Source organism: Dipodomys merriami, unplaced genomic scaffold (genome assembly GCF_024711535.1).
Source record: "Dipodomys merriami isolate MVZ:Mamm:240054 unplaced genomic scaffold, mDipMer1.0.p SCAF_477, whole genome shotgun sequence".
NCBI lineage: Eukaryota > Metazoa > Chordata > Mammalia > Rodentia > Heteromyidae > Dipodomys > Dipodomys merriami.
The window spans coordinates 481,340-492,251 of NW_027206043.1; the positions used below are offsets into that span (position 1 = coordinate 481,340).

Genomic DNA, 10,912 nt, shown 5'->3' on the forward strand with positions numbered 1-10,912 from the left:
GGCGTGGCCAGAATTCTTGGCTGGAGCCGGGGATTTGATAGAAGGTGTGGACTTGTGGTGTGTGATGGGCCCTGGAATCTCTGGGGCGGCCCAACTGCTGCGCTCCCTCCCCTTCCCTTCCCCAGGAAGTGGATGACTGAATTTGCCCCATCGAGAGGGTACTTGGGAGCCCCCCACCAAACCACAGAAGTGCAGAGGGACTAAGTCCTGGGTGGACTTCAGACGCCAGAAACAAAGGAAAGAAAGCTGGCCCCGCTTCTGTTATTTTCCAGTACTTAAAAAAAGGTGCAAGGGTATTTTAAACAAATGAGTTAATAAACTCACCCGAAGGCTTAACCCTCTCCCTTACCTGAAGTTGGATGAGATGAAACCCCTTGTCCAGGAAACTTAGGCGAAGGCAGTGTCAGGATGAAAGAAATTCATGGTCCTCAAGCCATGTTAAGAGAGCTGGGCGGTTTTCCCTTCTCTCTGAGAGCAAAGCGTTCAGGGAAGAGTTGCAGACCCTGGAGGGGAGGGGGTAACCTACTGCTACTCCAGGATCAATTTCCCCAAAGAGGATAAGAATAGTGTACTCCTTGAGAGATAATCCAAGTTAATATTACCTGACCATCTGCAAATTGTTCTTTGAAAATCGTGGTCTTTACCCTTAAGCCTCAAGCACGTCCTTTCCCTGTATTGTCTCTTCCTAAATCAATATTGACTGAATCAATTGGAGCTCTAATCCCAAAGGAGAACCCAGCACTTCCCAGCGGGACTTTTTGACCCTGGGCGAGACATAAATCAATGTTGGCTCCGACTTGTAAAACATAAAAAAAAAAAAAAAAAAAAGAGGAACAGATTTCTCAGCCCAATTCCGGTGGGCAAAGACACTCATGAAACCCTGGCATTAGGGCCTCCCGGATTAGGGAAGGGTGGCCTGGCGCCTGACTCCGCGACTCAGGAAAAGGAGCAAGGATTCTCACCGATGCCAGCTACGCTACTCAAAAACACACGTGCGTGCAGGCGCCACGTACGCATGCGCTTACCAGCTCGCTCCCTCTCCCCCTCAGTCCCGCCCCGTCCCCGGCGCGCGCGCGCTGAGAGCCCAGAACTACAAATCCCGTGGTGCCTCGCGCTCACACCGCCGCGCTTAGGGGCTCTGGCTGAGAATCAAAAAGTAAGGAGATGCCGGGCCGGCTCTGAAATCGCTTTAAGCGGAGCGGTCTGTCGGCTTGAGGCTGGATTGGAGTGCTACTGGGAGAACCGAGAATTCCATACACTTGTTGGTTCAGCCGGGCATTGATGTGCAACAGACAATTCAATATGTGTAACCCCTCCTTCCCTTCCTTCTTCCCTTCTTTTCTTTCTTTCATTTTCAAGACAGGTTCTCATTACCTAGCCCAGGCTAGGTTAGAGATCCTTCTGTCTCAGCCTCCCAGAGTTGGGATTATAGGCGTGTCCCACCACATCCAACCTCACCCTTCTTTTTGATGTGTGGCAAGTTTTCACCTGCCCTGTGCAAGCCTTGGGTAGTTGCAGCAGAGCAAAGTGGCTCTTGCTGCCATGTATTGCCTACATTGCTCTCGAGCCTCCTGGTCAGAGAAACTCCCAGATACACAATTTGGATGTCAACAAGTTTCTTCATCTGTTCGTTCGATATGAAGCGTTCCTCCCACTTCCGCCTCCTGAGTAGCCAGGACTATAAGCATGCACTACAACCACCACACCTGACTCATATTTTCCATGCAACCTATTATCTGAAAAGCAGTTTCCAAATGTTAAACCTCATGAGATTCTCACAAGAGGCCCAAGTATGGCAAACTTAACTGGAAGCATGCAGGCAAAATGCAGGGAGCCGGTGCTCAACTGAATCTGGGATAAAATGAATCAGAGAGAAATGTGCTCTCTTTACAAACCTTCCTACCTGCATCTCCTCACACTGAATTATTGGGGTGGGGGGCCTGCAGTGTAGCTCAGTGGTACAGCACTTGCTTATTAGCATGTAGAGATTCTTGGGTTCGGTATCCACCCACTAAAAATAAAAATCAGCAGGGTGCCAGTGGCTCAGGCCTGTAATCCTAGCGACTCAGGAATCAGATCTGAGGACTGCGGTTCAAAGCCTGACTGGACAGTAAAGTCCATGAAGCCTCTTATCTCCAATAAACCACCAAAACACCAGAAGTGGTATTGTGGCTTAAGTGGTAGAGTACTTGCATTGAGCTGAAGAGCTAAGGGACAGTGCCCAGGCCCAGAGTTCAAGTCCCACAACTGACCAATAAAAATTAATTTTTGGGGAGAAGGGCTCTTGCTTGCTACTGAGCTCCAGTAAAATCAGTATTTTCTTTTGGGGGGCAGAGAGGAGGTTCTGGGGGTTGTGATCTCAGGGCCTACATGCTTGCTAGTTTCTGTATTACTTGAGCCAGACCTCCAGCCCCCTCAAAATCAATATTTATTACATACAGCTGAAAACTTGTAGGTCTCCAGTGGTGGCTCAAGCCTATAATCCTACTTGAGAAGGTGAGATCTAAGGATCACAGTTCAAAGCCAGCTCCGGAAAGGAAAGTCTGTTAAACCCTTACCACCAATAAACCACCAGAAAACTATCAGTGGTGCTGTGGCACAAAATGGTAGAGTGCTAGCCTTGAGCAAAAAAGCTCAGGGAAGCCAGGTGCCAGTTGCACATGCTGGTAATCCTAGCTACTCAGGAGGCTGAGATCTGAGGATCACGGTTCAAAGCCAGCCCAGGCAGGAAAGTCCATGAGACTCTTTTTTTTTTTTTTTTTTTTTTTGGTCCGGTTGTGGGGCCTGAACTCTGGGCCTGGGCGCTGTCCCTCAGCTCTTCAGCTCAAGGCTAGCGCTCTACCATTTGAGCCACAGCGCCACTTCTGGCTTTTTTCTTTTTGCTTATGTGCTGCTGAGGAATCGGACGCAGGGCCTCAGGCATGCAACGCAAGCGCTCTACCACTGAGCCACCTTCCCAGCCCCAGTCCATGAGACTCTTATTTCCCATGAACCACTAGAAAACTAGAAGTGGTGGTATGGCTCAAGAGGCAGAATGCTATCAGTGTTTTGCTGTTGGTTTTCTAAAACAATCGGATCAATAAATCTCATCCAAATCTAAAAAAAAAAAAAAAAAAGAGGCAGAATGCTAGCCTTGAGCTGAAGAGCTGAGGGACAGTGTCCAGACCCAGAGTTCAAGCCTCAAGACAAAAAGAAAAAAAAAGCTCAGGGACAGTGCCCAAGCCCTGAGTTCAAGTGTACAATGTATAAAAGCAAAAAAACTAAAAAACCACATGTAGGTCAGTGGTACCACGCTTGCATAACAGGCATGAGGCGCTAGGTTCTAATCCCTAGCACTACAAAACGCAGCCCTCCAACACAAACCATCTCCACCCACAGAAGCAATAATAGTAGTTTCAAACAATATCAAAGTTCTATCAGTATGCTCTTTCATTTTTTGCCATGCTGGGGCCTGAACTTGGAGCCAGAACACTCCCCCTTAACGTTTTTGCTCAATGATGACACTCTACCATTTAAGTCCTACCTCCGCTTCTGGCTTTTTGATGATTAACTGGTTGGAGATAAGAATCTCATGGACTTTTCTGCCACGGCTGTGAGGCACTGGCATCTGTTTTTCTTTTTTGTAATGCTGAAAAATCAAACCCAATTATTACCAGTGTCAGGCAAACTCTTATCACTGAGCAACATTTGACTTTAAGAGATGAAAAATAGATGAAGGCCTGAACCACAGAAAGGCCAGGCACTAGACTAATGGCTCCCTCCTAAAATCTAACTACTCAGGAGGCTGAGATCTGAGGATCACATTTGGAAGCCAGTCTGAACAGGCAAGTCCATGACTTTTTGTTGTTGTTGGTCATGGGCCTGGGCCTGGGCGCTGTTCCCCAGGTCTTCAGCTCAAGGCTAGCGCTCTACCACTTGAGCCACAGCACTGTTGGCTTTTTCTGCTTATGTGGTGTTGAGGAATCGAACCCACAGCTTCATATACACCAGGCAAGCACTCTACCACTGAGCCACCTTCCCAGCCCCAAGTCCAAGACTCATACCCAATTAACCACCAAAAAACCAGAAGTGGAGCTGTGACCCAAGTGGCAGAGCACCAGCCTTGAGCAAAAATGCTAAGGAGCCAGGCGTCGGTGGCTCATGCCTGTCATCCTAGCTACTCAGGAGGCTGAGATCTGAGGATCACAGTTCAAAGTCAGGCCAGGCAGGAAAGTCCATGAGACTCTTATCTCCAATAAACTACTCAGAAAACCGGAAGTGGTGCTGTGACTCCAAGTGATAGAGTGCTTGCCTTGAGCTGAAGAGCTGAGGGACACTGCCCAGACCCAGAGTTCAAGCCCCACAACTGGAAAAAAAACATGCTAAGGGGCAGTCTCCAACTTAAAGCCATAGCACCAGTACACACATGCACACATGTCTAAGTGATTATAGATTATCACACAGCTCACAGGCACTAAAACAAGATCGAAGCCCTACTTTTCCAGGGTTACTGACAGGGCGGGGGGAGTACCACAAGCAGTGTCTCTAGCAGCTCCAGAATGGAGGCCAAGCTACTATAGGGGCGACCTACTTCTCTCACTAGTTTCTTTTTAAAGATCCAGCGGCTGTTGAAGGCTTGGGGGAGGAGATGGTGGTGGCAGCCTTAGCTTCCCTGGTCCCTCCCCCAACTGCCGTGCTCCAAGCCAAAATCATACCTGGACTCCCCCCCCCCACCAGCTCCCCTAAAGGAAGAGACCTTTGAGCCTTCCAGGAAAACAAACCAGACTAGCCTTAATGTGTGGTTGCAACAGTGAAGGAAGAAGGCAAACTGTGGGTTTCAGTTAAGGTCTGCACCTGTCCCTGGACGTGGGCATTCTCCAAGGACACACCTCCTTCAGGGCTTGAAATGACTGTCACTTTGGTCATCCTGCCCAATCTGCATACATTTGACCCCCTCCTACTCTCATCTGGAACCTCTGTGGGTGGAATGTCAGACCATGGCATGTGGCCTTAGGAGATGTTCGTCTATCTGTTCATTTCTGGGCTGTTCCTCCCCAGCTACACACACAAGGGCAGGACATTTTGTCTCTTGGGGGCAGCAGCTGTGTCACCACGGAAGCAGGTATTCAGAACTCACTTTGTGGTTTCGTTTCTGGTGTTTGGGTCTATAGCCCCAAGCTGGCCTCTTCCTCTCAAACACTGAACTACAGATGTCACCAGGTTTACTGCTTTGGACAGAATCTGAGGCTAGGGACCCACCTCCACCCTCTCCCAGGCCCACAGCTGCCTGCCCTTCCTCTCAGGCCCCATCAGGGCCGCTCCTGCCCATGTATGTGTAACACAGGCCAATCCTTCTACTTGGGCCGCCCATCCTCACCTCCCGCAGGACCGATCGGATGTCAAGTGAAATAAACCCGGCCATACAAGCCAGCCTCCACTCTGTCCTTATTACCAGTCCTGATCCAAAACAGCTTCAGCTGCACCCAACCTCAAGGGCAGGGAGAGTGAAGTCTGTTCTCACCTGTGACCCCATGGCACAAAGAACAGGGTGGGCATACAGTGGACACGCTGTTAAGTATCTGCTGAATAAGCAAAGTAACAGCTCTGGCCCAGCCAAGATGGCAGATGTGTGGAAATGAATGTGCAGTGAGTGCTGAGGATTAAACCCAGAGCCTTATGCGTCGTGTGTTCTTTCAGTGGACTACACCTCTGAGCTATAGCCGAAATGGAATCGGATCACACTGAACCAGCCTGGAATCACGGCTCTTGGGGCATAGTCAGGAAGATCAGGTGTTGGACAAAAATATTAAGAGACCAGACCTAAGGTGGCAGAGTGGGGGTGCAGTGGCAGGGAAGAAAGATGGTTCTTGATTTGAGTCCAGGACAAAGGAGAGAATGTGCCTCTGTATTCGGATCCTCTTCCCCCTTCCACACCCAGCCAGGCCCGGGCTTTGTTAGATGGGGTGCCCCTCCCCATCTTAGGGGAGGGGGCTGAAGTCAGGCAGGGTAAAGAAGACAAAAGCAAGCACACAGCTCGGGCACTAAGTCGAGTTCTTTACTTCCCGGAAGTGATGGCTAAGGGAAGGAGAGGAAGGCGAGAGGAGGAAGACAGAGAGAGCCAGAGAGAGCAGGGGGGCAGGAGGGGACAGTGAACCACTGTTCTAGTAAGTCTCAGGAGGCAAGTGCTCAAGGTAAAAAAAAAGAGTCCTGGAGAATCGTCCGCGGCTGCGGGAAGGCCCTCGGTTTCCTTCCGTGAATCAGTCCTGGGGAAGGCCGCCGCGCCGTCTCGCATTAAATAGTATGTACATCGCAGAGTCCCAGGCCGTGGCTCAGGGGGGCTCATTTCACCAGGGGCCGAGTTTTATCATCGTCGCCACACTGGTGGGCTTTGTACTTTTTCACTTCTGCCATGTACTTAGCCCACGCGTCACCTTTATTTGTTAATACCTGTGAGAGGGGGCGCAGATGAAGACAAGGAGGTTAAGGGGCCAGGAACCATCCCCAGGGGCCCCCCGGAAGGCCTGGGGTTTATGGGAAGCACGTGCGGGCCCAAGCTGTCTGGAGACTTGTGGGAAATTCTGCCCACCAGCCACGGGGCAGGGGCAGGGACAGGGCAGGAATGGCAGAGGCTCACCCACTGGGAACAGAGTTGACCCGCCTGCTCACCTCATCCTCCGTCTTCTGCTTCTTGGCTACTATTCCCGTCTTGAGGGCTAGTTTGTTCCCGCCTCTGCGTTTGCCCACCTGGGTGAAGGGACAGAAGACTGCAAGGGTTACAGGAGCCGGGCCCGCCCTGGGCGGCGCTGAGGCCCACTACACCTTCCTAGCCCGGCCTGGCGGCCCGGCCCGTCTCGACGGGGTGCCCAGCTCCACCAGCCGGCCGACCTGCGCAGCAATCAGAGGAGCACATGCGACTCAGCGCCTGCCCTGGCGGGGGGGCCACCATGCCAAGGCAGTCCTAGATCCTGGGCTGCCCTCCCGGGGCACTGTAGGGGGCTATAGCTCCTTTTATTGAGCACCTACTGTATGTGGAGCCCTGTGAGTACAGGAGTCATTGTCTTGCACCTTCTCAAAACCATTTTATAGCCCTGGAAAGACTCTGGGAGGGGCAGAGCAGGCTCCCACAGCCAGGTGGAACTGAGCCACTGGTCAGCACCCTGAACCTTGCCCAAGGGACACCAACTCCCTGTCCTCAACCTGTCATTTGTTGCTAATGTATGTGTGTGTATGTGTGCCCTCAATGTCCCCTCAATTAATGTGACAGGGACAGTAGCAACAGTGGCAACTAGTGCTGCCGTCGTATCTACTCAGGGACCTGACACACACTTCTGGCACAGGAAAACTTCACTCTGGGTTTTCACCATCTTCTCCACTCCCCCTGACTGGAGACGTTCTGTATGCCAGGGCCTGCCACTTCAACCAGATAGAAACCAGGTATTGCTAGGACAGCCCTGTCCCTCTCCCCCACTTTTTTTTTTTTTTGGGTCAGTCGTGGGGCTTGAACTCTGGGTCTGAGCGCTATCCCTCAGCTCTTCAGCTCAAGGCGAGGGCTCTATTACTAGAGCTATGGCGTCACTTCCGGTTTTCTGGTGGTTTATTGGAAATAAAGAGTTTCACGGATTTTCCTGCCTGGGCTGGCTTTGAACTGCGATCCTCAGATCTCAGCCTCCTGAGTAGCTGGGATGACAGGCGTGAGCCACCAGTGCCCGGTTTCTCCCCGACTTTTGATAGTGCTGGGAATTGAACCCATGGCTTCCCACATTTTAAGTGCGCAGTCATCAAACCACATTTCCAGTCCACACAGACTTTTTTTCTTTTTTGGTGCCAGTCCAGGGTGCTTGAACTCAGGGCCTCTTTGTTCACTCAAGACTGGTTGGTGCTCTACCACTTACTTAAGCCACAGCTCCATTTTCAGCTTTTTGGTGAATTGGAGATAAGAGTCTCATAGATTTTCTTCAAACTGTGATCCTCAGATCTCAACCTCCTTAATAGTTAGGATTACAGGCATTTGTCACCAACACCTGGCTCCCAGACATCCTCCCCCCCCCTTTTTTTGTACCAGACCTGGGAGGCTTGAACTCAGGGCTGGACACTTTACCACTTAAACTATAGCTCCACTTCCAGCTTTTTTGGTAACTAATTGGAAATAAGAGTCTCATACACTTTCCTGCCCAGGCTGACTTCAAACCACAACCCTCAGATCCTCACACACCATTTTTATCAGATGAAGTGAGGCCTGCCCCACACCACAAAGCTGAATCCCAGACTTGACCCTCGCCTACCCAAGTCTGGTTTTTCTTTTTTTTCTTTTCTTTTTTTTTTGTCAGTTATGGGGCTTTAACTCGGGGCTTGGACACTGTTTTTTTGTTTTGTTTTGGTCATGGGGCTTGAACTCTGGGCCTGGGCGCTGTCCCTCAGCTCTTCAGCTCAAGGTGAGCACTCCACCACTTGAGCCACAGCACCACTTCCGGTTTTCTGAATGGTTTATTGGAGATAAGAGTCTCATGGACTTTCCTGCCTGGCCTGGCTTTGAACTGTGATCCTCAGATCTCAGCCTCCTGAGTAGTTAGGATGACAGGCGTGAGCCACCGATGCCCAGTCAGCCTGTTATTCTCTTTTTGTTGTTTTTTTTGTTTTGTTTTGTTTTGGTCATGGGGCTTGCACTCTGAGCCTGGGCGCTGTCCCTCAGCTCTTCAGCTCAAGGCGAGCACTCTAACACTTGAGCCACAGCGCCACTTCCCAGTCTGTTATTCTTATATCAACATTGATGCCAACATCAGAGACAAGCTTAGGGTTAACAATCTGTATACAGCTCATTAATTCAGCCTGGAAATACTCAACCTGGCACTGGCATTTTGAACTAGATCATTCTTTGTTGTTCTATGCATTGTCAAGCAGAGTCCCTAGGCATCACCCATAGATGTCACTAGCAACTCCTCCTCCAGTTTTAACACCCAAACATGTCTCCAGACTTTGCCGTGTGGGGGGAGGGGAGGAGATGATGATGGTCTTTAGTTGAGATACCCCTGCTTTAGGTTCATGCTATAATGCAGGGATTAGTTCACGGGGAAGGGGGCGGGGGAACAAAAGAAAAAAAATTGACTTTTTTTGTTTTTGTTTTTGTGAAGAGAAAAAGGGTAGACCTGCCCAAGCTGAAAACAAAAACAAAACAAAACTGCGATCCTTTCTATCATAAGTGACCGAGCACCCAGGTACTCAATAAACGGACAGTGGTTCCGTGAAGTTTACAGAAGTCAAGCGTACATCCTAAGGCCACACAGCGGTCTAAGCCTAATTACACGTAGATCAACTTGGGGTTCTCAACTTGGCCCCCCTTTCCCACATTTATAGGGTGTCGCCAGTATCCAAGTCCGGGTTCCACTCACACATGCAACCTTGGTGTCTAGGATTTTCCCTATGCCCAGAGTGCGGCTCCGAGCGCGATTCTCCGGTTCTCCCGCGGGTAGGATATGGGGTACCCACTCCCGCCCCCCCCACCCCGGGCCTCCTCTCGTCGGGAACCCGGCGTCCACATCCTCAGCGGGTGACCCGGGAGGGTCCCCTCATGGCGGCCGAGTGTGGGCCTGGCCCTCGATCCCTCCTCGGGACCCGTTTTCCCCGGTGCCAAGGCGGGGCCTGGCGCCGGCGCCCGCCCCCACCCCGCGGCTCCTTACGAAGCTGAGCGTGGGGCCCGGGCCGCCCTTCCTCTTCGGATCCCCGGGGCCCCCGGCGGTGGAGGCCGGCTGGTCGGGTCGCGGCGGGCCCGGGGGCGGCTCCTCCTGTCGCTGCCGCTGCTCCTCCTCCATCTTCCGCTTGAACAGCTCCAGGAAGCTACCGTCGTTGGCGAACAAGTTCACGCCGCCCGACACCGGGCTCGAACCGGCGCCCACCTCCTCGTCCCCGCTCTCGGGGGACGTTCCGGGCCCCGACTCAGCCCATCGGCTCCCGCCACCGCCCGCAGGGCCTGGCGCCTCCCGGCCTGGAGGCTCCGCCCGTCTCCCTCGGGCAGCCATCTTGTCGCCAGGTGCCGCGCAAAGGACTCTGGGAAGGCCACTCCGGCCCCGCGCTTGGCGCCCGACTGTCAGGGTTCGGAGCAGTGCACGCCGGGAAGAGACGTCGGAGCCCCGGAAGCCTCCGCAGAGGGGGCGGGGCAATGGCGGGGCTGGAGCGCCAAAGCACGCGAGGGGCGTGGCGTCCCGATGCCCCGCCCCTGGATTCTCAAACTCGAGTCCGATTCAAGTTTGCGTGTCGCGGACACACACGTTCCTCCGGAAGGGGATTGTCGTCTTGGACTGGGACCGTCAGCTGGTGTTCCCAACTGGAATTCCCGCACGGGACTGGAAGCATTACCTAAAAGCCCCCATCTGCCACTAGGAACATTCCTTGTGAGTGCAAGTGCCCCGTTTGGGGCTGTATATTCATTCAACTGACACATTGGAACTCAGGTTCCTTGATGGGTCTAAAAGGCACATCGAATCTGGGACACCCTCCCCCTGGCCACAAATTCTAGGTTAGGCACTTGCGTCTGAGAATAGAATACAGCTGACTCCAATAATAAGGTAATTTTACGACCTGGGGTTCGCAACTGGAGCCAGGGATATTTCTAGGTTGAGTTCCTCCCCACCCCCCGAAGGTTAAACGTGTTCTAAGATGGCAAACCCCGCCGAGGAACTGGGACACCGCTTCTTGTATTCCTTCTCTAGGTCAGGGGTTCAAGTCAAAAGGGAAATTCGCTGAACTTGGAGTTACCTTCAAACAGGAAGCCAAGTGCAAGGAGCTTTTCAGGAATTCGAGCCTCTTACACAAGAAATATGGTTACAGGGATAAATTCTGCCCAGCATGGAGGGCCTGCCCAGAGTGCGTGGACTCTGCCCAGAACTGGAATCGTGTTTCCTTATAAACCACCGTCAGCCCGGAGACCTGTCTAGATGTT

General features: G+C 52.1%; 1 protein-coding gene across 1 annotated transcript; it reads right to left on the reverse strand.

Moving 5' to 3' along the window:
* Positions 1 to 6,013: 6,013 nt before the first annotated feature.
* Positions 6,014 to 10,028, reverse strand: LOC138808781 (telomerase RNA component interacting RNase). Its single transcript, XM_069994975.1, has 3 exons — positions 9,654 to 10,028; positions 6,646 to 6,723; positions 6,014 to 6,426 (listed from the first exon to the last, which is right to left on the reverse strand). Exons 1-3 carry the CDS (start codon positions 9,990 to 9,992, stop codon positions 6,319 to 6,321), a joined length of 525 nt encoding a protein of 174 aa, XP_069851076.1. The 5' UTR covers positions 9,993 to 10,028; the 3' UTR covers positions 6,014 to 6,318.
* Between the last annotated feature and the right edge of the window lie 884 nt (positions 10,029 to 10,912).